Below are 27,882 nucleotides of genomic sequence, written 5' to 3' on the forward strand. Positions count from 1 at the left end.
ACATACCATCTGTGAGTTATTCTGATAGACAGAACAGCTTGTCTGCCAAACCCTAAAGCATGGCTTTGATTATTGCATACATTGTAAAATAATAATCTTGGGGACTTTGGGTGAATGGAATTATGACCTTGAGTTTGTACTGTAAAGGTCATGCCATCGAGGTCTGTAAGGGTAACTCTCTAACGCTGTAATTAGGTCTTTTGCTAATGGGTGCTGTAGAACAATTTTCACAAATGAGGCTGCCAGCAGTTACCAAGGAGAGCAGAAAAACTTCAGGACATAACTCCTAGGGAACAGGGAGGGTTGTCCTAGGGATGGGGTGTTTTTTCCTGCAGTGGTTGTAAAAGAAGATGTGTTGTATCCAGCTCTTCATTCTGAGAGAGAGTAATGCAAAGGGGAGTTTTGAACTTTGAGGGGTTGCAGCCAATCAAGGAGAGGTAGCCTGTGCATAATACTTTATTTACCTGCACAGCTCTGTAAATCCTCTGTTTTTGTGGTGGTCACAGTGTTCCCCACTTTTTGGCCCCATTGCAGGTGCTTACACAGTGGGAGAATGATCCACAACTCAGAGATTTGGTCCTTGCTATTCTGTTTTTTACTACTGTTGAAAGTTAATTTCATATGCTATCATTTACTTAAAGTTGTTAAATGGTAGCCTGAGTTTTAAAAAACCCTCATTTTTGTGCAATAACATGATTCAGCTGCGATGGCTGCTGCAGTAAATGTCTTATAAAAGAGGTCCCTTCCTGAGCTATAGTGCCCATAAATATTAGCTTTATTTTTATAAGTAGTTGCTTTTTCAGCAGCAAAGTAGCTGTAACCATAAAAATACTTAATAAGAAATGCTTTCTCAGTTGCTGTTTATATGTTTAAACATTTAAAAGAACCATTTTGTATTTCCTGAATAGCCCTCAATATTAAATGTAAGTTCTATGCAATTGTTTTTCTGTAGTTTGGGGATTTTCTGCCAAATTACTCTGAGCATAAGGCTTCCTATTTTTTCCCCTTTTCTTTTTTCTTGTATTTTGAAACTGTTGAGCTGATCTGAGTGTTAAAGATCTAGATTTTGAGAATGAAGTAACTTAAAGGAGGCTTCATGCACATCCTCTCTGAGCAATCTGTTCTAACACAGACATCACCAAGTGAAATCGAGGCCATTTCAAAACATTTACTCACTGTTCCTAATTGGTACCTGTTCTGAGTCACCCTGACTCGCTGTTGTGGTTTGAAAATCACATTTTTTCCCTGTCGTTCCCCCTTTCCCACGTTGCATGAAAATAATAGAGAAAACCAGTTCAAGCTGCTAATTATATGGAGTGACATACGAAAGGTTCGGGTGTTTTAGGTGCTTTTCTCCAGCAAGAGGGAACAACAAAAATCCTGGCATGTCAAATCCCTCTTTCCTTTCTTAGTTGTTCCATGAGTGAAAAATCTCAGCACCTTTCTGATGCTCTTTGATAGGTATAAAAAGCTGCAAGCCTTGCTCGTGCCTCTCTGGAAGCAGAGCAGAATCCCGTTAAATGATTTGTGACTCATCCACTAGCACTTCTCCATATTTAAGAGCTACTCAAGCCAGAAGAAACCTTTTAAGTGTAGCAGACTTCAGAGTGAGTAAAGGCAGCCTTAGTGAGCTCTGTCATTTGAGTCCAGTCCCAGAGTGTCTTGTGCTTTGCTGGAAAAAAAAGGAAATGCTCTGACTGAATTCTCTGAAAAATTATGTCCCACCCTGTTCTGTGAGAACCTCTGTAAGCTTTTGCAGAGAGAGAAGGAAATTACTCCTAAAAGTTTCATTCTGTGTGTTGGAATCGTTTATTTTGGAGTCTGCATTGAAAGGGAATAAAAATGGTCAACAGCGAGGAACTTATCACTTGATAACCAGAAGGCACAGTGAAACTGCAAAACTCATTTCCATTGTCTGTTTGATTTGATCCTATAAAAATCGTGACAATGAACATAAGCAAGCATAATATATTCTTTCATTATGCTTCTATATTTATTTTGTGTAATAGGCAGAAAAATAAGCATGTCACCAGCAGTTGCCCTTTTTGAGAATATTATTGTTGATTGAAACATTTTGAATCAATGTTATTGTTGACTGAAACCTTTTAAAAGCTGTGTATAGATAGTGAATTTTCACTTCAGAGGCTTCTGTTTTTACATATTCGTGTTTTAAATCTACATTATTTTCATCAAAGGTTGTGATATTTTCTGAATAATACTATTGAAAAAAAACTTTTCTGGGTTTCCTTCAGGCACCCAGGGAAAGTCAGTAGCTGTGCTGAACAAGAGATGTGATTAGAAAAAAAATAATTTGTGCTGTGCAATTAGGTTTCATTTGCACAACACCCAAAAGACCAGCACATAAAACCTATGGTTGCTTACGTTTTTCATGGTGAGTTTTATAGGATCACATCAAATAGTGTGAATGTAGGTTTTGTGGTTTCCATATTCTCCCCCTGATTTCTGTGCAGGGTGCAGTAATTGCCATAAATTCTGCAGAGAATTTGTGATCAGCTGTATTTCCTTTTGTAACAAGGGGACCCACCTTGAGTGTATTTGCCAGCAGTAAGTGTTGGTAGCAGCTTTTCCTTAGGGGAAAAGTTGTTCCTGAACAGGAGACCAACTCTTAAAATAAATAAGCAGAATAAGTAAGTGCAGAAAAGGAGCATTAGGGTCATATGGCATAAACCAATATGAAATATGCTACAGCTGTACCTCTCCAAATATCTTTTAGATGCTGCCTTGGCCACAGTATGGTGCAAATGAAAATAGTGGAGAAGGTTTTACATATTCCAGTTGCTTCATCATGGGAACTGTGAATTTCCACAGATCCAGTTAAAGTTAGAGCTGGTTACAGCGGACACCAGTTCTGTGGAAGACCATGTGTTAGGAGAAAATGTTCTAGTCCAGAGTCAAAAATCTTTCTGAAACTATGTCTTAAAATATGCACTCATCTCCAGAATAGCAGATGCTCTACACTCCAGATGCAGTGTATGGGAAGAAGTCTGCATTTTTTTGGTTGCTGCTAAAATAATGTGTATTGCATTTCAGATTGGAGACACTTTGCAGTTCAGGAAGAAGTTCCCCAGATGGAAGGATGTGAATTATTTATGCAATGTTTATCTCAGGGTTTACTTCCCATCACAACCAATTAAGGCTATTTCATTGCATTAAAACTAACATTTTCACATTGGGGAAATCATTTATCTAAGGAAAGCTTGTATATAGTATCCACTACTTAAAAGCTTGAAAGCTTCCATCAATCATATAGTCTCAAATTCATTTAAAAATGTACAAGATGGGAAAGTAAAGATATTTTCCTATGTTAGGTCTTGCCAAAATGAATTATAATTAATTGAAATTTAAGAAGATATTATATTCATGTTTTTCTTCCTACTCAGTAGGAAGCAATGGCATTCAGTAGTCCCCTATCACCTCAGTGTTGCAGTCACTGGACAAGTCTCAGCCCATTTTAATCTGTATACCTAGAGCAGAGAAGAAGCCTTTGCTTCCACGCAATTATCTTAAGACTTTTCTTGAATAAGCAAAGATTGAGATCAAGCCTTACAGAAACAGAATGTATTATGAAATAAAATTGTCTGCTTGGTCTGTAACTCTGCATTTAAAGTGGCTGTATTTGTGTGGCAGTGAACAATTTGCTGTAATTCTTGTCTTTGTTCCTGTCCTGCTGCCAGAGTCCGTGTGAGACTTGGGCAAAGTGTACCAACAGATAACTGTGATAGCCAAGGCATTAAACTGAAAGGTCAGCTTATTATTAATTTTAGAACTGTTTTCCAGTTGAGGTACAGCCAGGACTCACCAAGGTTTCTGCAGATCAGATAAGAAGGGCTTCTGTATAGACCTGCTCCAAATGAATAGCATCAGTCTTGGGGGAGGGAGAAAGAGAGCCCATTACTGTCACTTGACAACTTCATTTCAGTCCTTGCCCCCAATAATTAGAACTCTTAGGAAAGCCAGATTGTGGAATCTGGGGGGTTATGGTCTGGTCAAACAAATCACGGCTTTTTTAAAATCTTAGACAGTCAAGGAGGCCAATCTGTGAAATATGCTAGGAAAATAAAGACAAAAATAACCAAAATATCAGGCATAGAGCTTTATCTGGGTGTGTGATGAGTTGGAAATTACAGAAAATGCTGTGGCTAACTTTCTTGGTGGCACTTTTTGAGGTGTGGATCAACAGTATCACAGAAGGAATGTTAAAATAGTGATTTTTTTTCTTGTGGCAAGTGGTATTCTTGCATAATCTCCATCCTCTCTGGGGACAGGCATTAACAAAGGTCTTTGGAAGTCATTCAAGGCTAGTTTGTGAACAGCTAAAATTTCTTAGTTTTTAAGTAGACTGTAGTGTTCTGACGATCAGTTAGTGCAATTTTATGCATTTTAGGGAAAATAAACTTTGGTTTTCACAGCATCCTGCTGAAAACAAATCGATTGCTTCCCCAAGCTTGTGGGCATATATGTGTGTTTATTTATGTGGAAGCCCGGAATCTTTTAAAAACATGTACATGTAACTATATCTTGGTGAGACGTGACATGCGTGTGATAAAGGGCATCTAAAAATGGGCGCAATTTCTTTGTATCATGGATTTAGTAAAATGCCTGACATTATTGCCATGGAGGCAAGTTCATCCTTATTGATGCCTTGCTGCTGTTAACATGGGAAAGAGCAAGATAATAGTGATTGCAAACTCAGATCTGTATGTGGCTGCAATCAGGTTGTGATATGGAAGGAAGGAGGAGGAAGTCTCCCCTAAGTTGGCTCCAGTAGTTTATGTTATGCTATACATTGGGTCTTTGAACCACCTTCCCCCAGAAATGTTTGCATGCCTAGATAGCCCAGAGACAATCCAAGGAACTCTTGCCTTTTTGTTAAGGTTCTTTGAGCTCAAAATACTGTGCAGAAGTCCTGTGGTTTGCTGGCTGCTGTGCTTGTAGCATCTTTTGAACCAGGCTTCATGTTTGTCAGGCTGGACCCTGTACAAACACCAAGCAAGGAGGCTGCTCCAGGTCTGAGCAGTGTACGCATGGGTGGCTTCAAAGTGAGCCTCCTGCAGCGAGGGCTCCCTCTCACTGACCTTTGATTTGATTCTCAGCATCCCACTTCTGAGATTTCTCCCCGCCTAGCACAGGACTGTTTTAGCTTGTTTTGTCTGTGTGAGTAGATAAAAAAGGAGTATCTACCTGATACAATTAAGAACATGTACCTAAACTTACTGATTGGGCTGTGTTGCTCTGCTGTAACTCATCTGGCACTTGTCAGGTTGCACTGGCCAAATGCTTTATATTCTGAAAAGGTAATTTAATAGAGACAGAATTCAGTATATCTATCCATGAATACTCCTGAGTTTGTCTAGAAGATTAAATTTGATATCACATACTTATAGATAGCATGATTTTTTTTGGTCTAGAGAACATTAATGTTACCAGGTTTTGAACATCTACAGATGGGAGCATGACTTCCTGAGGAATGATGTGTAGATACAGAAATCCTGGATCTGAAATTTCACAGAGGGTCCTGAATTCAGAATAATAAAGTCACTATAATTATTGAGGACATGGACTTCCTTCATATCATGTCTGACTGAGCCATCACTAATTGAATCCTAAAAGATAGCATCAAAGGAGAGCTCCTCTGTACAAACTCACAGCAGAATACACCAGAGCTCTGTCCCAGCAGGTCTAGATACTTCTTGTGTGTAAAATTCTGAAAATTACTTTATGCATTTATTAAATCTCAGTTTTGGGATAAGAAGACAGAGGAAGTTGCTGCTTCTGTTTCTCTTTAGGACTTAGTGAAACCGAAGCAAGGTGTAATCCAGCTGTTCAGAGTTGGACCTTTCACAGGTCAAGGTGATGGCCACTGTCAGGTCCAGGACACATTTCCATCGTGTGGTGACCATGTGCTCTGGAGTGACCACATCCCTCCATATTCTCTCCCTGTAGTGGCCACAGAAGTGCAGAAGTGTTTGTGATTGGACCTCACATATATGCTTTTTTCCCCCAAGTTTTCAGACCTTCCTTCTTTTCCACAAAAGGATTTAGCAGAACAGCCACATGGCTTTATTTAGTATCCAGCTGTGCTTCAATTGTCAGTGAGATACTATGGAAAATGTATCAGATACTGAACTCAAAGTGATATATATATATATATATATATATATATATATGTGTGTGTGTGTGTGTCTTAAAATGCTGTGGGTTATTGCACACATAAAGATATCTTGCTGTCCTTACTTTTGGAGCTTTTTTTAAATGTAAAGCTCCCAGTCATGGCTTAAAATTTGCCATTTCCATATTAGTCTTTCTCTTTTTTAATGGTAACTTTTTCTGTTGAGGAGGAAAGTACAATGGAAATTTTTGGCCAGCAAGTTTTCAAATCTTTCATCTTGTTTTCAGTCATCATTCAAAGTGGAATTAAGAAAAGGAGCATTTCATGATGCTCTGATAATAGATGATGAAACTACTTGATAGTTGGTGGGTACAAATTGGCTTTTTCAGTAATTTTAACTTTTGCTTTCTGTTTTAAGGAGATGGCCTCTATTGTTGATGGCTGTTTTTGAAATTATATCAAGATGTTGTGCACTAGCATGAAGGTAAAAACAATCTGACATGGTTTGCTTTGGAGAGCTCATCATCTCTAAAGGCTTTGGAGCACCCCTGAGACATGAAAGAATGTCAGGATGAGGAGACAATTATTTTTATGCATTTTTCTTCCATGTTTTTACTCTTGACCATGAAAAGACAACCTTTTCTATAGAGCAGCATGCTGAATCACTCTATTCATAGACCTCCGGTGACCAGAGAATGCACATTTCTTTCCTCAGACTCTTTTATTAGTGATAAGTAATATGCAAGTGGGAGGAGTTTTAGGAAAAGCATCTTAAGGGATCATGAATAAAGACCAATGTTTTATTTGAACAAGAGGTCTGCATTTGCCTGATATTCTAGAGCTTTGTGTGTTATATAAAAGCAGGTTTGTCTGAAAACTCTCTGTAGTCATGCCTTGATTCACTGAAGGTTTGGACTGAATACTCTTTCTATTCTCTATTTTTTTGCTCAGCAGTTCTTCCCTGGAATGACAGAGGGATGTTCTGGGGGGACAGAACAATTGTTCCTTGCCAGGCTATCTGTAAGAATTTTGACGTTCTGAGGAGTTCCCACTCAGCTATCCCATCCAGTCATTCTTCCTCTGATATGTTTTGCTAAGACAGCTTTCCTTGTGAATCTGAGTGCTAATTTTGCTCATAAGGAGTCTTTGCTGATGTCTTGAACAAATTTGCATACCCTGCTTTATTAGAGCAAACAGGGGGGGCTACTTCCTAATTTTCTAAGGAATTCTCTTTGAAGACAAACTAACAGGTGAGGGAAAATGTCCTATTCCTCATCCACATGAAAACTAAAATGGAGTGTCAGATATTTATCACCATCTTTTTTTATGTTTCTGAGAGATTTAATAGTGCCCAGAATAATAGCTACGTGCTGTTTAAACTGAGGCATTATTTAGCAATTGGTGCTGTCTCAAGAGGATAATTACTCAGAAGTATCTATTTGAAAATTCATCTACTGCTAGTTGTATAAATGTCTACAGTGCCTGAAGTATTTAAATACTGAGAGGCTTTATGATTAAAGTTAGCATATTACAATATTAAACAGAGTGGTGGATTTCTATTAATATTATGTGTGCTTAGATTCAAATGCTGGTGTTCTCTCAGTGACTCAGGGGAATCTGCACCTACTGATAGCATTCCCACTGAGCTATCAGAAAGAAAGAGGGTACATTGTGTGACCTATAACATCCCCAGGTGCAGAAATGAGTGCTCTCAAGTTGAAAAAGGCCCAGGTTATCTGTGTACGGATTGCTGAGTTTGGAGGGGCTGTGACAGCCCCTGAAGTGTCTGCTGCCCATGCTGGGCATGGTGATGAAGTGCTTTGTGAAGGAGGACAGGGAGTGTCTTCAGTATTTGATCCATACTTGTGAAACTAATGGAGTCTCTCTTTAACTTTGCTACTTAACTGCAAAGGCACTTGAATGTGTGTCTTTGAGTAGTTGAGACCCCAGGTGAGCAGCTGGGATTTGATCATATTGGTCAATGCACTCTAAAATTATTATAAAGGTCTGACACCATCATATGCAGACACACACACAAAGCAGGATCATATAAATCTCATTTTCTAGTTTAACTGGGTTAGAAGACTCTGACTTTGTACATAGAGTAATGAACATTAAATTAGTTATTGCCTCTCAAGGAAGTGTTCCTGGAGTCCTTACAGAGAGCTGTCTGAACATGTGAGCACAGTGCTCAGCAGCAGCAAAAATGCAAAGAGTAAAATTCAAAAATATTAGGAAATTAGTGCATGGGAAAATCTTTACTCTGTGGTACATATGAATTGAGTGGTTCTGACTGCCCATCCTAAAAAATCCTGGGTATGTCCAAAAAAATAGGAGGCCTTCAGTGACAAGAAAAAAAGATAAATAGTTGTTGTGACATCTCGGCTTGGAAAAGGTGACTCTGGGTACATGATTACACAAGGCTGTGAAATTTCAACAAAGTTAAATAAATGTTACTTGCTATGCTTCCCAGTGTGGCTAAGGTTCTGAGTCCAGTGAGACAGAAGGTGCACAACAGAGCCCTTTTCCAGTGGTGTATCCAAGTGCATGAATTGTGGAGCCCCTTGGGAAATGAGTTTCTAGCAGTCAGCTGTAAATACAGGTTGGAAAGAGGATTTAAAAGAGCTCTGGGCACACCAGTCAAGGATGGTCCTTGTGCAGCTTCCAGGTCACAAAGGCCTCTGAGGCTTGCTGGAAGCTGCAGAGGTATAGCAAAGGGAACGGTTGCTCTTTGTCCATGTCTTGATTTACTTTCTGTTAGTGCCTGAGACATGACACAGAGCCTGATGCACCTGTAGCTGTAATCAAGTGTTTTGTGAGGGCTCTCCAGAGCTGTATTGCTGCAGCCTGGAGTATTAGACAATATCCATGGCCACACTGCTCTGCACAAGTTCTGTGTGGAGCATTTTTAAGAAGCTCAGCAGAAAGAGGGCACCTTGAAATCATCTAAAATCCATCAAAATACCTTCCAAGCTGGAAATGGAGCTGGAAATTAGCAGATCAAGCTGGTGTTTTGTAAAAGATTGATGCACATAATTGATAGATATGCTGGTGCCACCCGTAGCCCTTGGCTGCCAGGCTGTGTGAATGGAGATCTTGGGAGTGAAAGGGACAGATGATAATTGGTAAAGGGAAGGAGATGAACTGAAATACTTGAAGTTTACAATCTCCTGGGATGTCAGGACCCAGCTGGTAAGGCCAACCCAGCAACCACTGGCTGTTCAAGGAAGCCAGTCATGATCCTGAATGTGTTTTGAACTACTCAGTGTAGCAGCGCTACCAGAAGCTACCAGAGCTGCCACCGATTTCAGCGAAGTCTTAACAGCCCTTTGGTGTGAGAGATAGGCATGCTGTCTTTTCTTTCTGTCTCCTTTCCTTTCCCCCATCTCTGTTGTTCTCCTTCCTATCTCTTTCCTCCGTCTGTTCAGCACGAGCCTGGCACAGGGAGCCCAGACACACTCCCTTTCACAGCGCTGCTGTGATCCCATGCCTGGCAAGGCAGGGAAGAGCTGTGTCCTGTGCCACCTGGCAGGAGTTACCAGGTGTTGAAGTGGCTGATAACAGCCATTTTCATTGCCTGCTTTCCACGGTAATGAAGTTGCACGTATCAGTCGCAGAAGCTGAGTTATCTGGCTGTGCACTTCTTTTCTTTTTGCTGTTACATGTATTTTCCTGCAGAAATTAGAACTGGACTCCAGACCTAGATGTAGCCTGTCTCACCTGTTTTTCTGAAGGAGAATATTTTCCACCACATTTAATACCATCCATATATTGTTTTTGTAAGAAAAACCCATTTGCTTACAGAGGTGGGGATAAGGCATAGATGACTCTAGAAGACTCAATTGTTTATATTTGAAATTCTTTATATTTTTTTTGTACTGTTCTCAACTTTTCTCCTATATCTTCAATTAAAAGTTGTAAAGATGTTTAAATCATTAGTGTTGCCATGGAGCTGAGCAGCCTGGGTCTGTGCTCTGAACTCAAACCAAGTTTGACTGCTCAGCCTTACAGACAGGGTCATGTTAACACCTTAACCTACGGCTCTTCATACTCTGTTTTACTGACACGAGTGAGCCAAGATGTTGGATGCTTTTTCCCCAGGAGTCACAGTCCCTGCTGCTGGAGGGCAGGCTGAGGCTCTGGGTCACTGGTGAATACTGGTATGTGAACAAGGTAACTCAACTCTCTCAAGATCAAGCAGGTGACATTACAGCTGTTGGATTCAGGTCACATTCACCACCTTTTCTCTACAGCTAGAGAGGAGATGCGTGTATTGGTTAAGTGGATGTGGAGATTAATGAGTAAACACAGGCTTTCTTATGTAGGGCTCTAATTACAAACCTGCAATATTTCTGTCATAAATTGACCTAGCAGTCTTCTCTTAGTGAAGTGTTAGCATTAGCTGCTGACAGCCTTTGGAGAGTGTGTGTGTTTGACAGGGGATGCTGTGGAAGGAAACGAGAATGTTGGATTAAAGAATGAAGCTAGCCAAGGTGGAGGAGGAAAGCTGAGCAAAAACTGGAGGACATGAACCCTCTTTCAGGGACAGCAGACCCTTGCAGCAATCACTGCTGCTCCTGAGGCCTTGACATGAGAGTCAGGAGGTGGTGCCTGGACCTAGTTTAGGAGAAGAAATACTGCAGTGGGAGTATGACCTTTGGAATCTGCTGGGGCAGGATGTTTTGTGCATCTGGTGAGGTTCTTTTCCTGAAATGCCCCCAGTAACAAACACACATACTAGTGATGTTTGCTTGTTGAGCAAGGAAATTGTTGTTTTTCTTAGAACTGAACATTTTTGAATAATTCTCTGGCTATGCACTCTTAGGTGACTGATTATGATCAAGGCTGTATGGTTAGAGCACATTTGCACCATTTCTTGTTACTGTGTTTTGTTGACTTTCAAATTCTCTTTGAGATACCTTTCTGGGTTTAATCTCTTTTCAATATTTGAGTGCAGCATATGCTCACTTTTTTTCTAAACCTTCACTACAATAATAGGAAAGTTTAAAATTTAAATTAGGGTTTTAACTTTAATTCTGTTTCTTGAGCCATGATGCATGTTTAATAGATGGTGGTATATTTGAAAGACCTGTTTGGCAAAATCTTGCTTACCAATATTGAGATTTATGCAAATAGTTTTATCTCAGATTTGTGACTCATCATACATCTTGTTATAAAAAGGTTAAATAAAAGAAATGCAACTTTTACAGAACATAGGCTATAAACAGACTCTTGAATGAAACAGTGATTTCTAGGTTAATATTTGAATTTTTAACTTCAGTGCCACATTTTTAATATATTTCAGGTTCCTTGATCCAAAGCTTACTTTATATTCTGAAGGCGTGCAGTTGCTGTAATCTCAAGAGAAGATAAGCATGACATCTGGTTCACACCTGTGGTTTTAGGGATAAGAGCATAGCTGCTTTATGTATTATTCAGGGCACTCTGTTGAAACTGCAAGGAATTTGCCTCTTTGAGGCCCTTTGTCAAAAGGTTTTTGTACTTGTCTAAAGTAAACATGAAATATAGAAGTCTTCTCTCAGTAGGTATTGAGTAGACTATTTATTCCAACCTGCCTGCTGCCAGGAGGGAAATCAGTTATGCGGGTTAATTATCAGATTTATGATAAAGACTTTACTGGTGCAACTCCCATATTTCAAAAGTTCCACTGAGACATTTTGTGCTGTGACAGAGCAACACCAGGAGAGGTGAAAGCACCAGTAGCACATACTGGTGTGGATTTGTGTGGCAGGTGGTACCTGCCCAACCTCTGGGCAGCTTGGGGCAGCTCTCCCTGCTGTGTGATGGGAGAGGCTGCACCAGTTTGGAGTGTTCCCAGTTCCCATTTGTGTTGGCTGGTGCAATCCAAGTATCTGCTGCTGGTGGTGAGAGGAGTGGCATGAGCAAGAATTGAATTGGTTGGGCACCTTTACAGCCAGAGACACCAAGATTCTGGAGAGAAGGCAGCAGCTGTCACACTGAGAACCAGAACTTCTCTGGTGTCCATTACACAGGTGAATTGTTTGAGTGTGAGATGCTGAGGCAGAAGAGATGCTTTCAGAAATACACAGGTGTGAGCCAGACTGGAAATGTGACTCTTGGGCATGCAAATCATTTCTATGATTAAAATACAGTCAAGGGAAGGGATGAAACTGGCCCAAAGCCTGGTTGATCAGGGACACAACTGGACATGCCTCCCACCAGGAATGGGTTCTGAAAGCTCTACCAAACCAAAGCCTGTGAAATTTGGACTCAAATGCCAATCTGATGGCGCTGTTGTGTTCTTTGGGACTCCAGAGAAGTTCGGTGTTCTTTTTTTTCAACATCAATGGGCCTGTAAGAAATTGGAAGTGTTAAAGCTGAGAGGTTGTTTTAGTCACTTTATATAAGGTGATGCCACAAGTGAGCAGCACATCAGATGCACCAGGGGAGTCTCAACATGGTGTCTGCAGACAGGTAGAGCAAGGGAGGGGGTGAGAATCAGAGCTGTGTTTCTGTTTCATAGGCATGGAAGAATAACTTTGACATTTAGCAAAGGACCATTACAGAATGTGTTTGCAAATGGGTTTGCAGCTGTGACAGTGGACAAGGGCTTAACTTTAAAAGGCTACACAATTTCCAGCACTTTACTTTTGTATCAGTTTTGCTGCTTGCCTGAATATTTTGCTTCTTGCTGTGCTGAAGTCTAGTTCTTTTTGATTTGTTAGTGTAAATCTAGAATCATGTCCTTAACACATTGGCACCATTAAGATGGCACTTAGCTACTCTGTGTATGTGTGTCTGTCACTTAAGAAAAGAAGTTCACAAGTTTCTTAACACTGCACTCCAGATGTGTACAGACTTCACTTTCTGCTTGGTAAAAGAGTCAGAGGGTAAGAGTAGAGAAACCTAGAAAATTAGAGGCAGACTACAGTGCTACTGCATGTAAGGTTTTCCAACACTGGGGAATTTGGGTAGGCAGCCCATGGTGGGGAAGGATTTCAATTTGAGGTATTTTCAGGAGATCCTGAGTTTTAGAAAGGATATAGTGTACTCACTTCTTGCATATTAAAGCCTTTTGGGAATCTTGAAGTAAAACACCCACATTAAGCAGCTGCGTTGGAAAAATCCCTCATGTTCCAATGGGACAGCTGTGACAGAACCAGTGCTGTCCCTGCAGCACAGGCTGTCACACATCCCTCCAGTCATCTGCAAGTTTCTCTGCACTGAGAACAGTGCTGAGCACTCTGTTTGCTCTGCCTTTGGCATTATGATGAGGGTCTAGATAGAGGTGTATTCTGCAAAATATGAGAAAACCCATTATTATTTTTACCCTCCAAGTGAGCTCTTGTCCTGGCCTGGTTCTGCTCTAAATGTCCATCTACTTCACAGCTGATAAATAAAAATAACTCTGCCAGTGTACAGCCTGGAGGATTTCACATCCCCTCAGAGATAGGAATGGCCTTTCGCCCAGCAAAATGCTGCTGAAAACGTGCCCCATCTGCTGCATAGCCTTGAATCCAGAGTGAAACTATAAATACCTCAGAATTTGTTCTGAGGCATTTGGAAGTTCATTAAACCTCTTGGAAGACCTTGCCTTCTCTCACTGAAAAAGAAAAAAAGAAAGAAGACAAACCCATCATCAAGAAAAAAGACCACACACAGAGGACATTTTGAATTCCACAGTGCAAAAAGAGGAATCTGTGCTAAGACATGAGCTCTCAGAGGAATGAATACTTCTGCTAGTGTATCTTAGAACTGAATGGGATGTGAAATTGTGTTAATCACACATGCTAGGAAAAATAGCCTTTTGTGGCATTTATTCTTCAAGTGCAGCTCCTTTGTTTTTCCTGATGAGTGCTGGAGTATTTTTGGAAGGAAATCCCAGTTCTCTCCATTCTGGCAGCACTTCTTGGTGTTTAAGAAAGTAAATGGATTCCTGAAAGATGATCTGAAGTATGGGCAGTTTGGATATTTTGAAGTTTAAAACTCTTCAGTAGTGATGTTTTTACTTTTAGGAAGGCCATGGGAAGCAGATGAAGAAGATATCTAAAACAGCCACTTTTGGGTGGACTTCAGAGCTATTCTGTTCATACAGTTAGTCCATCCAGCTTGTTTTTGGTTGCTGTGTCATTTTGTGCTTAGCCACTTTCTCAATTGCCCATTTCAGATTTTCAGCCATGACAGCAGCTAAGTATTGCTTCTACTTTTTCCATTTGTGCAGTTTTAGGAAGCCACGTTTGCCTCGGTGTTGTGTGCTCCTGCTATCTTACTTGGAATATGCCCCCATTAGACAAAGCCACTGTGAGTGAGACTCAGAGCTACTCAATAAATACACAAAAAAGTCTCTGATAGAGGAGGTAAAGACCAGTGAAAGACACCAGGAGCCTCCCAGAGCCTGGGAAGATGCCCCTGGGTGTGTGGGTGCACTGTCCTGCATCAGTTGTGTACACTGAATTTCTGCAACATCTGCTTGTAAAAGGGATGTGACCCACATGGCATAGAATGGTTTGGGTTGGAAGGGGCCTAAAAGATCACCTGATACCAACTCCCTGCCATGTGCAGGGAAATCCACTAGATCAGCTTATCCAGATCTGTCCAGGCTGGCCTTGAACACCTCAGGGATAGAGCACAAGCAACTCTCATGACGCCTTCTCCTGTCAGTTATGAGCTGGTTGAAGTTGGTACCAGTATTGAGGAGGCAATAGACACCGTGAGGTACCTGTGTGACTCTTCCTAACTGAAATATCAAGCAAATGAACAGCAACCTCGAAGTTTTTTCCTCCAACAACACTCCATGTGGCACTTAAATATCACATGGTTTTCAACTGTGTGTCATTCTTCCCATTAATTTCAAAATTCTCAAACTTTTTTCATAAAACTCCCACTTAAAGAAGGGATAGGCAATGACCACATGAGGAACTGGGGCCCAGAAAAGGGCAGTGATCAATGCAAGATAGCAGAAACTCTCTAATAGCCTTTGCAGCCCAAGGGCTCATAAGTTACCACTTCTCAAGTTACCAAAAGGCCTGATATTTAATAAATATTCCTACTTTTACACCCCCCCCCAAAAAAAACCCCAAAAACCCCAGAATATAGAACTATTTCTCTCTCTCCTTGTTTTCAGGGGCATCTTAATCTTTTCAGAAAGGAAAGAACTTTGCATTTTCTAAGTTTTTCTTCCAGGCATGAAGGCAAGAGCCACAGTGCTTTTAAAATTGCAGTGAAGGTTCTCCTGAAATCACATCATTCTGGTTCCTTGGACTTGAAGTGAAATACCATTTGTCAGGAATCCTCTGATGGAAGGGTAGAAATGAGCAATACTGTGTGGGGCAATCTTTTAGCCTTTTTTTATTTTTACCTCCTCTCCTTGGATCTCTTCCATCCCTTGGACATGTGGTTCACATCCCTTTCACAAGCTGACTGAGCACCCTATTGCACCAGTTACCACCCACGTTTCCAGAAAAAGAGCCTCCTAAATTTGTGTGTCTAACAAGATGCTGTGATATATCTGGATACACAGGTATAATTACCACAGGAGGAAGGCATTTTGAGCACGTTTAGGAGATGAGAAAGAAAGGTTCAAAAAAGCCTCCTGCTCGTTTTGCTTCAGTTCTTGCTTATGTCTCAGTATTAAAGTGTTAATGTTATAATCTCCTGTGTTTGGAAGGAGGTCAAATATGAAACAACACTTGTAACACAGAGGAAGGAGGATCAGAAACAAGAGACATTGCACTGGGAGGTAATAACCACTGCTTTATAAATCAAGGGTCTTGTGCATTGTGAAAGAGAAGACTTACTGCTGATTTTTTTGTTGGTTTTGAATGATTTATAGCATTTCACTTGTGGTGGAGTGTTGCAATCTATGTTGTCATGGAAATTCTATTGAATTTATAGTTCCATTTATCCAAAACGATTTTCCAGACTTCATTTCATGGTGAATCATATGGCTGTTACTCGGAGTACAAAGCAATTGCGAAAAAGTTTCACGTTATGGAAAGCATAAACACTGACACCGTTATTTTCATATTAGGGTAATACAAATGAATGCAACATGCAGCTTCTTAGCATCAAATGGGCCTTCCTTGTGTAATGACTCACAGTGTACCCACGAGATGGATTTTCATGTTAGGGATGGGAGCAGGCCTGAGGGGTGTTTATTTCTGGCAGTAGAAATCAGGGAAGTTTCTGTCTTGGCAAAGTCCTTCTCTCTTAACATTCAGGACTTAAGACACTGAGTGATGTGGGTGTGATCCAGCAATGCATGGGAGCCCAGAGTGATCCCAGGAGTGCTGGGTTTCCTCCCTGTTCTACTGCACTGTCACTGGATCACTCACAAGTTTAAATGCTGTGCAGACTTATGGGCAGAAAGTGCAACAGCTACCACCCTTCAGGTTGAAAAATACTTGAAATTGCTTTGTCTCAATTTATAGCATAGGTACACCTCCTGCATTGTTTGGAGACAGCAAAGCAAAAATTTGTGCTTACTGTTAAAGAAGATGAAAGGGAAATTTACCATACTTCTGAGGGATATGAATGTCTAAATTGAGTTAAATTCCGGTACTTCACTTGCATGATCTTGCTCTTCCTGTGTTTCAGCTCCTTTCATTTTTTTCAGCCTAGCATTGTATTCATTATCAAGTTGCAATTACATTGGGACAAAGTCCCTGTCTGACTCTTTGTTTTGCAATTTTACCCAGCACACTTTTAGGCACTGTAGAATACCAAGTTATGACATTCAAAATACATCTCTCTACCTGCCTAACTATAGTTAAAAATTCACTGATGAATAATAGACTAGGCAGGAAAAACATGCCATTATCTGCTCCTGCTCAACTTTATCTTTTCAAAAGAATGCAATATACTCTGTGTTATTACATCAAGCTCTGGTAGGAGAACTGGAAAACATCACGATTCACTCTCCCCCTGCCTTTCCTAAGCAGATTTTGAATATGTTATAAATGATAAGTTTCATGGATTTTTTAAAGAGAATATAATGAGAAATCAAACATTAAGACTTTATTGCCCCAGTGTACATCTCACACTCCAGTAAACACACAGACTGCAGGACAGTTATTTTGAATTTTTAGTGCTGCAGTGAAGATTACATTATGTCTGTAGAAAATCTTTGTTCTAGCCAAATGGATCACATCATCCAGTTCACTGGAAATCTATGCACATATTTAAAGCAAAAGTAAGTTACATGCAAGCTTTCAATTAAGAAAAATCACGTATGATTCATAATCTTAGCAGAGAATTTAATTTTTGTGCAAAAGGTTTTAAATCCAGTTGTAAAAGTGTCTGAGAATAATTTATTCTTACAATGTAAGCAGCAAAGACACTAATTAAGAATTAGTATATTCAATGCCTAACTCCATCATTTAAAGCAAACATTTCAAAATTTTTGTTTCACCACTCTACAAAGAGTTGCAGTTTACCTATGCTGCCTGGGTGTTGTGCCCTTCTGAAAATACTCTCAGTCTCCAAAGCAGTACATAACAATCCACATCACTGCTCCCTCTCTGTTCTGCTGCCTAATTCATAAAAAATTTGTCTGGTCTATAAAACCTTTTATTTTTTATGCTTTTTTACCATGCTTTAAATTACACTGTAGTCCTTGGATTGCTGGAAGGGAATGAGCAGAAAGATAATTCTGATGATCCTTTCCCTTGCACCAGAATTCCTGGTTCTATTGAATATTCTGTACTCCACATCTGTGACAGCACAATGAGCCTTTGTTCATTTTTTAATCTAAAGAGAAATCTGCTGTAGGAGGTTGCACAGGGTGATAGCAGCCCAATTTAAAAGTCTCAATTATTTATTTTTAAAATACTTGGCATCTGTCTAAGGAAAATGTACTTGCTTGGTTCCCAGTCTCTTAGAATTGCTTTGAACTCACTCACATCTTCTGGGATCTATCAAATGCTCATTGTGGCTTTTCTCTCATAAGTGCTGAATGAGTTTGGCCATGACAGTCTGTATTGGATGTAAACTTTCTGTCTTTGTAGTGGGGTAATGACAGCAAAGAGATGTCATGAACGGGAATGGTGATTTCTGTCTGGATGCCTCTCGTGCCAAGCAGAGAAACAGAGCCTTTTATTTGTGGATGGGTGGTGAGGGGAGGCCATTCATGGAAGCAGGCTCAGCTCTTGCAAGCCAGTGACTTTTCATAATGAGGGTTTAGTCATTCAGAGGCAATTGCACTTAATAAAATCAGAACTGGTCTCTGGTGGGCAGTATTTCTCAGTAATACACACGTTTTGGACAGCCTGTCCTTACAACATCAGCATGGTGGCAGCCCAGTTTGGCATCAAAGTCTAAGCACAGACATTTTGCCAAGTCTGGGTAACACCAGATTTCTGTAGAGGCTGAAAGAACACGGTTGAAGAAAGGTGTTCCTGCAGGGAGTAGGATGTCCTGAGGAGGAGGCAATTTCCTGCCCCTAGGGCATGGTGGAGGGGTAGGAGCTCGGAGGCAAAGGCTCTCCAGGCTGGAAAATCACCCACCTGTTGGATGTGCAGGGTGTATTCACTTGTCTAAGTGTTGTAGGCTGGGTATAGACAGATCTGGAGTGCTTGGATACTGTAATGGTTGGCCAGTGGATCTTCCTGGACAGCAGAGACTAGAAAACATGACATGTTTTCTCAGGGTGACTGGTGATTATCTCCTAGGTTATGGCAGAGTGAGGGCTTTCTCCCTAATCCTCTGTTTTAAGGCACTTATAACAGTCTGAAGATTTTGCCCTCAGAGATATTTTTTCAGGCTTAAATCTGTGCTGTACAGCAAATCTTTCTCAAGTTTGAAAACAATTCTTTTATAGCTTGAAGAGTGTCAAAGCATGAGGTTTTCCCATTAAATGCAAGCTCTTGCCCTCTCCCTGCCTTGGTAAAACTCTGTAGCTGCAGTAGTATTAGTGTTAGCTTTTCAGGATGGAGAGTGTCTTCCTGCAGGAAAAGTACCTTTGTTTCAGTAGGGATGGTTTGTCTCAGCTTGGCTTTACCAAAATACTGAACATTTCAAGTTGCTTGGACACACATGGTTTTTATGATACCTCCTTACCAGGTAAATGCAATTTTACTGCCGTGTTGCCCGTCAGAGGTTAAGGAAGCCCATGTAAGCCTTTCCCAGCCTTGTTAGCTGTAATGGGGCTAGATGTGAAAGCCTTGTAAATCTCGTCTGTTGTGCCATAGAGAACAGGACACTCATGCCCTCCTGGCCCTGTGCCACGGGGAAGACTCTGTGGAGCACAGTCAGCAGGGAGGTGTGGAGCAGAGTTCTGACTGCACACAGGTACTGTCACTCTACATGGGCATTTCAGGCTTTACTGCAGGATTCTCAGCCTTTAAATTTTGTAATTTTGTTGCGGAAACACATGCAGAAATGTGCAAAAATGCTGTTGTATGGGGCTGAAATCAGTCAGTGCCATAAATCAGGTTGGTTGTGTAGGCTTGGGTGATTCTCCATTCTGCATTGCACAAATAGCATATTATAATACCAATCCAAATTTTCTTCAGCTTAAAAACCTCTTTGTTGCATTCTGTGCTGCTGCTTTTTACATCCCAGGCAGAGACAGAAGTCATTTATATGCAAAGTGCCCCATATATTGTATACACTAATTATATAATAAGGAGTAATAATGAAAATTTTCTAGCATGTTTAGGCCACTTAAGTATGCGGTGAAATTAATTTTACAGTTAACTGTCTTATTCCCACTTTGTACATAAAGAACCTTATCCCACCCATAGAAAATATTAAATTAACTATCTACTGATAAATTCATTCAATATTATGTATATTATGAATAAAAGAACAAAAATACATTGGATACATTTGCATTTTATTGTAAATTGGGGAAAACTGATGAGGCTGTATTATGGAAGAGAACAATATGTGATCAATATAATTAGAAAATTGCCATAATGCTAATGCTCAGCTGTGTCCAGGTGTGGTTTTATGAGCAACCTGAACCATGAGGCTTTGAGGGTGTAACTTTACTGTCTTTTTACCATTGTTTTTGCAGGGGGTGTGTGTGTAAATTATATAATAGCAATTCCTCAGACATTGTATTCCTAAAATGTTCCTTCTAGCTGCATGAGCACATAAGGAAGATACTGCATGACAGATGACAATAATTTTTCATACAGGACAGTTCCCCTTGACGTGATGGATGCAGAGAGAGCAGCCATGCTCCCTGGAAAAACACCAGGGAGCAGTGGTAAAATGCTCCAATGTGTATGGTAATCAAGGCAGAGTGTGGTTCTTGATTAGGCTGTGAGATTAAACTGCTAAGACGAGGGATCTGAATGAAAAACTCTTTTACCAAAGCCCTTTGCACTGGTATGCAAGACTGCATTGTAAAAATTAATTTCCTTAAAATGCCGTGAGCAAAATTGATCCAAAATGATTTTGGCATATGCTGAACTCACTCAGTGATGCTTTTCTTCATAAAATCTTGTGAGGAATATATTGTGAAATGTTTTATAAAAGGTATAGATAATTTTAGACTTTATTTTAAAGAGGAGCAAAATGTAGTTTGTGAGTGTTTTGTCAGGTTTGGTCTGTGCTGGCTAAACCGAAGTTTAAGCAATTTTCCTGAAACAAACTGTTTTTAATTTCTACATCAATGAATGGCTGTACCTTGCTCTGCATTTGTTCAATGCACAAGTTTTCAGAATTTGGAGGCACTGCCACCTTTGTGAGATACTGTCAGCGTCTGTGTGTGTGCTGTGAGTATGCTGGGAATAGGAAGGCCAAAGAAGGGGAAGAAAATTGCTTTCAAATTTTATGAAGCTGGTGTGAGTGCCAATTTTTTTTCATTTCTTTGTGGGCTATTTAGAGTGTGGTCTTCCTTCTGCTGAAAAAAGTACCTCTACCTCTGAATGCTCTGACCTTCGTGTTGGCCTTTTCCCTATGTGGTGATGTTTTTTTAACTCTATGATACTGGCAAAGCACCTATCCACTGCAGACAGTATATACAGTCAGAAGCCTGGGGATCAGTAAAAGTGAGTAGGAATGTATCTGTGCAAGATAAAAGGGTATAATCTCTCTTGGCATATACAAAATATAGGGAAAATAATGCATTTGTGAATATAGTAGGATGTGTCGCGCAGCACTATTTTGGAAAAACCAAAACAAGAAAATAATGGCTGTTAGAGAGGGATTAACCCTAGGGGTTTCTTTTGGAATGGAGGGGTTGAACAACTACTGGGGAAGCAGCAGTGTGTTCAGAGAACTGGCAGAAGTGGAAGCTCAGCTGCTGTGGGAAGTGGAACAAGAACCATACTGGAAATTGAGAGCACGAGCACCCACAGGCCTGGGTAGGCTGCCCTTACTCATGGCATGTGTGCAGTGGAGTGGGACTGTTTACCAGCAGAAGGCATAGAGGAAGCTGTTCTTCATCCTCCTCTATTTGTGTAACTCCAACACTTGCTAGTTTGGGGTAATCATTGTGCTCACCTGCTCTTACTTGGGGTTTGTGTAATTATTCATATTTATTATTCATTAAAAAATGACATCAATACATCTGGTTTTTTCTCATGCTTTTTGCAGAGTACTAACGCTTTGGAAATAAAAGTCATGAAATTTAACTGAAGACAGGGAGAAGTGTGACCTTAACTGATAGACCTGAATATCAGAGGCTCATAAAAATGCATTGCTATGGAGACAGACTTTTATCTTACAAATTACTTTAGGAGTAAAGGAATAACTCTAAACATCGAAATCCTTTTCGAAATTCTCTATGGATTTTGAGATAAATATGTTTAGCACATTTAGCAGAGCAGGAGATGAGCCTTCAGTGTGCAAAGAAATGAAGAGATGCTGGCAGAAAGCACAAAGCTTAACATCTGAACAGACTGGCCATACTGTTTACCTTTGGATTTGGTATTAAAATGCATTGCACCAACTCTGTTCCCTGCTTACTGTCCCAACAGGGCAGTCATGCTATCAATCAAGATGCTGGTTAAACAATTGTTCAGCAGAATTCCTTTATCTCAGGTTCATAACACTGGGTTTACATACAATGTGAATGCATTACATCATGTGAAAGCTGTATGAATCAACGCTAATGTGATTCTGTTGTTGGTTTTAATTTTTGCAGATGCAGATTTACTTCTACAATCCTGATGACTTTGACAGTTTTGGAACAGCAGTTCTAGAAAACAGAGTGGTAGGAGCCATGGCTGTGTTTTTTCAAGTAAGTTAAAACAAAGACTATATCCATAAACCAAAGCGTTCACTGAGTACTATCTAATTCATTGAATTATTTCAAGCTTAATGGATGCATCTGTTTTCTTGTTCCCACCTGTCTAAATGAAAGATATTTCATATTGTCTATGTGTGATTTAAAATGTAAATAAGTATATTTAAAAACATAATGAAAAATTTTGCCTGGATTGTTCTGACTTTATAGCTACTCTACAGATGCAGACTGGAGAACACATTTATCATGGAACTTCCTTTGCTGCAGAAGCACATTGCTGCAGTCCCTGGAATACTAACAAACCAACACCAACTGGTTTTGTTTAGGGAAAACTTAAAATTCAAATGTAGCTTGAGAGAAAATTAATCAATATGTTTCATCAATCTTATCTGTAGCAGCTTCTTCTAAATTGTCATAGTAGCAAGTTCTTGAACAGACCAGATTTCCAAATGAGTGAATTTATGCATCCACTTGTTTGAAATGCATCCTGAGAGATGCAGATCTGGGGCTGCTGGGTGAGCTCATTTGTGGTTCCACACACTCCAAATGTGTAGCATGTGGCAGGGACCACTGCTGGTGATGGGAGTGTGACCTGTGGCAGTGGCGTTCAGCAGTGTGAGCCCCTTGTCACCTCACATCAGAAACGGGGTCTCACCTTTCTGACTTGAGGGTGAATTGAAGAGAGGGAGCTGGAGCCACTGCACACCACCAGGCTGTCACAGGCAGAGAAGTAGCTAATGAAGTTTTGAGATGTCTTGGGGTCTTGCTTTTCAGAAGAGAGGAAAGACAGGAGGGAAGAGCAAGGAAAATGCTGATCCTTTGTGAGGTTTCACACTAGTTTTTACTGAGGAAGAAAGTGATCTTGCTGTTATCTTTGTGAAGCCAGATAAAAAGGAATATGCAAGTACTCATATGTAAATGCCTCCCTTTTTCTTATGATGTTAGAGTGACAAGCCTGACTCTGCTGCTCAAATTAAGTAAGGTTGTCTTTTTGCATGACACTGATTTTGATCAAATGCTTTGATAAGGAGGAAAGGACAGATCCTTGTATTGCATAAATTGCTGTAACTCTGCTGACATCAGGATAGTGGAAGGAGGCATGTTAAATTCATCACTATTGGATTCTGAGCAGTTCTGTGGCATTTCATATTAGGGCAAAGTTGGTGGAGCTGTGATAATTTACAGTGGCATGGCATGATGATGATTCCCCAGACTTCTTAATCCCAATGTACTACAGGAAGCTTTGGGCAAGTTGAATTTGGCCATACAAGACAGAAGTTTAGAAGCAGAGCAGCCAAAGGCTGGTTCATACCACAGTGAAGCATCGTGGGTTTGGTGTGTGTGCCGTGTCAGAAGGAGCGTGGGTTTGTGCCATGGTGTGCGCCACATGTTGTGGCATCATCTGTCTGGTAATTTAACTGCTAAATTACCCTGATGGACTTCACATCAGCCATGTGAAGCACTGCCCCATGTCACATCACTGTATTCCCTAAATCCTTTTTTTTTAACAGGATCTTAAAATTGTGGTGGGGCTGTGTTTGTTATTCCTCACCTGCAAAGTCCTGCACTTAGTGCAAGTCTCTCTGCCCAATTCCAAGGGAGCCATTAAAATAACTTAAAATAGTGTGTTATGCTGTTAAAAACCCCATATTTGATTGTCAGAGACCTCAGGCTTTTCAAGACCCCAACTGAGTGTTGTAGTCTCCTCAGGGAAGCAGAAATCTACACTACTCATCATTTCCAGCCCTGCTGGCTGTAGGACATGAGGCTGTAAAATCTGGATGATGGTGTAGCTGGGCTCCTCTGCTCTGGGACCTGTGAAATCTGAGGCCATTACTGATGAGCAGCCTCTGATCTTTTCCAGAGTGGGGTCGAGGTAATTCTTTGGCAACGTGACCCAGGGATGACCTGTTTTGTGGCTGCAGGGAAATTATTTGGGGGTTTTGGCATATTTTCCTTTTCTTTTGGGTTGAAATGAGAAATCAGCGCTGTGTTGTGAAACTCATGAGTGTATCGGGTTTTCCTTCTGGGCAGCTTTGCTCCAAGACAGAGAACAGTTTAGGAAGATTTGTAAAGCCCAGAGGCCCCATTCTAGAAGGGCACAGGTGCTGAATTCTGGCACCTGTAAATAAACTTTAGGGACACCAGTGTGACAGCTGCTCTTTTGGCCATCATGAGGATTTTCCAGAACTAGTCCCATAGGGCTTGAATTGTTGTACACAGGATTATTAATGGATAATGATGATTCTTTTGCAGATCCCTACTGTGTTTGACCAAGGTGCTGTTTTAGCCCCCTCGGCTACATATCATGTGCTGGGCTTGTTGGTCTATGACTTGGGAAAACGTTTTTCTTGAGAAATACTTGGTGTTCCCTGAGCCTTGCTCCCCAGGACTCCATGCAGATAAACTTGCCATGGCTAGTGTTTCATGCAGCTAATTTAAAGCTATCTTTTAAAATTGATTCCTAGTGACTTTTGAATGAAATGTCCCTAAGATGTCCATGGTCACATTTTGATTTGCAACTTATGTTGTTCAAGTACTACAGCTTTCTATTTTCCAGAGCTTTGGTCCCATCTTGAGCTCATTTACCTAGAACACAGCTTTTAAAATGGTAGTAAGAGAGGTCATACTGTTTTTTACAAATGCATTGGAAAGCTGTATCATGCATGCTTTCCTATGTAAATATTTTTACATAAATTATTGGATACATTTGCCATTAAAGACTTGGATTTTTGCTAATGTGGTAATGCTGTGTTGGAATGAATGTGCACAACACTGGCTGAGTTTATAGTCTGGCAGGTGTTTTTTGTTTGACTGATGTTCATAAATGTTCCTTTGAAAATCAGTTCTCCAGTGAGTGAACATTATACTGAACTATATAATTATTGGTGAAACATTAAATAATTAAGTACCCTCTTTCTTCCTTTTTAAATAATTTAACTTGGACTATACAAGAATTTTCCTTATTGAATTCATTAATTCAGGGCAATTTCCAGGTAAAGTACATTGGTTCTGAACTTGGATAATTGAAGCACTTGGAATTTTGCTGTAATTAAAGCTGTGCTTTTCTCATTACTTTCATTTTAAGCTCTGTTGATAAATGCTGTTTCTGTTTGTGTGCTGCTGGTTAGTTGATCTGGCAAAAAAAATTACAAAACTAAGAAACAATTCTTCCAAATACAAGCTGCTGTAACTGTTCATCTCTGTATCTCATTGTGGATAGACACAGGGAGGGTCTCACACAAAATAGCACTGTGGGCACTCTATAGCAGGTGTTGTCAATTTGCAAATGAGATGAGCTGGCCTGAAATCTCTAGCTGGATTTTCTTTGTTGTTAAAGAGAACTCAGTTGTAATTTTAGCAAAAATCAAAATCCCCTGGAGACAAAGGAGAGAATGCCATGACTAACGAGACCTTGCCTTCGACAGGGTTTTGAGGAGGACACATTCTGGCCGTTCCTTTCAGTGTTGCAGTGATTTGGTGTTTCTCAGAGGGAAGCTGGTAGTGATGGGAGATGTTCAAATTGACAAGTCCATCACCTCCTGCTGCCAGCACCCTCTTGGCTGGCTGGAAAGGCTCCTGTATTTTCAGGAAGGGTAGTGATGGACCCAGCTGAGGGGCCCTGTTTTGTGGCAATCCTAAATGAGCCTCTGGCTGCACGTTGGTTCCACAAGCTGCTGGAACGCTTGTAGCAGGTCCCAGCCCAGCCAGGCACCTCAGGCTTGATTTAAATGATCCTAAGTTGAATAGTTGGTGCTCGTGTTTCATTTCAGCCCACGTAAGATTCAGCTTGGAGTTAATGATGTTCTGGCTCTGGGCCCTGGTTAATTGTCAGGCTGAGCTAGCTTTGAAGCAAACCAGGGGTGGAAGGCAAGGCCCAGGTCTCTCATGGTTCCTGAGTCATCCGTTCATCATACATGTAATACATATTTATAAGTCACATTTAAAATGAGTAGTTACTTGGATTAAATGCATTCAGACATATTGCACAGCTCTGTTTTAACCATCTAACAATATAATTCATTGCATACTTCACTACTTGCTTTATTAAAGCCAAACTTGAAAGTGTTCAAAACAAACATATTGCTTTTGCATTTGAAATATTCATCTTTTAGTCCTGCAGTAGATTCATTATGGCAGAGAATACTTCATTCCTTGATTACTGCTGTGAAAAGGCACAATACTGATTCCCTAAGCACTCATCAACTATTCGATAGCTCGGAAATTCAGGAGGAGGTGATGGAATTCTTGTTCCTACTGGGAGGGCACATAAATCTATTTTATATTTGCAGAGAAAACCGTCAGTGATTAGTTACTGTGTCTCAGGTACTCAAACAAATCATCTCTAAAGAAATTAAGTAAAAATGAATTTTAAAATAACTTTTAGCAATGCTTTCATCATTAAAATTAGCTCCATAATGATGAGTGATGTTGATACCTCGATCACTCAAGAGCTTCAGCAGTGCAGAGCTAGATTTTTAAAGGTAATTAGGTACTTGGCAGCAAATGTGCAACTAGCAGTATTTTTAAAAGCACATGGAATAAAAATCAAGAGTTTACATGTCTTTAGCTGAGTTGCCTTCCAATGCAGACATGTCTTTGTAAGTTTGTTGAAAAAACTACTCTGTATCCTTTTTAACTTTTAGAGCTACATGTGTATTATTTGCATATAAATGTCTTTATATTTAGTAGTTACTCATGTATCCAGGGATGTGTTCTTCAGTAAAATGCATGTTTGTGGCCTTGCTGTTTGTGAGATTTTTTTGGTAGTAGTTCTTGGTCTGCATCATCAGTGTGATCAATCACTCACTTTTCACAGGGGCCTAAATGAGCTGAACACAGAATAAATTGGAGGAACACCATCAAAGCTATTGAATATTTGCCAAAAATATGCTTTTTAAATGTATGTTTCTCAAACAACATAATTCAGCTTTTAACTTCCCTTGGAAGCCTTTTGTTTCCTGTTCTTCCCTTTCATTAACAGTTTCATGTGTTTGCCACCTTAACAAAACAGATTCAGTGAATAAATGATTTAAATACGGTGATTGTTGAGAAAACCACATCCAGTAGGAGACAGGGTCCCTCCTATGTCCCCATCTCAATTCCTGGAAATTCCTTGATTCTGCCTCTCTTTTATTCTAATGCTTTTTGAAAGTCTGAGCAAAATTAATTTGATTTAGACAATGAGAATGGAGAGAGGTGTGCACTTCTCTTGGAACATTATATCCACCCACATGAAGCATAATCAGTACTCCAGTGTTTAGGCAATATCTTAAAGGTGATTTGCAAGAGTGAAAATAACACATGGCATCATTAACATGCACAGCATCATCTAGAGTCATTGAGAGACTTTTCATTTATTTTAATAGACTTCAGATAGATGTAAAGAACTTAAAATTGAATTACGGTATTAATTCTTTTAATGGTTACATTAGAACCCATGGGGTTTTATTAATAGTAGCTCATGAATAATAAAACTGTTGGTATTGATTAGCAGTGTTATTTAGTATCAGTACAGGTGTATTTTTATTATCTTCATACCATGAAGATAAGTACATCTTCTTATTCAGTA

The 27,882-nt window shown here is 40.1% G+C and overlaps 1 protein-coding gene across 1 annotated transcript in view; it reads left to right on the forward strand.

The window, feature by feature from the left end:
- PTPRG (protein tyrosine phosphatase receptor type G) overlaps positions 1-27,882 on the forward strand; it is a 392,464-nt gene that overhangs the window by 234,890 nt on the left and 129,692 nt on the right. The window contains exon 5 of the mRNA XM_030957087.1: positions 22,209-22,304. Coding sequence (XP_030812947.1) covers positions 22,209-22,304 — 96 coding nt within the window. The remainder of the gene's footprint in view (positions 1-22,208; positions 22,305-27,882) is intronic.

Source organism: Camarhynchus parvulus, chromosome 12 (genome assembly GCF_901933205.1).
Source record: "Camarhynchus parvulus chromosome 12, STF_HiC, whole genome shotgun sequence".
NCBI lineage: Eukaryota > Metazoa > Chordata > Aves > Passeriformes > Thraupidae > Camarhynchus > Camarhynchus parvulus.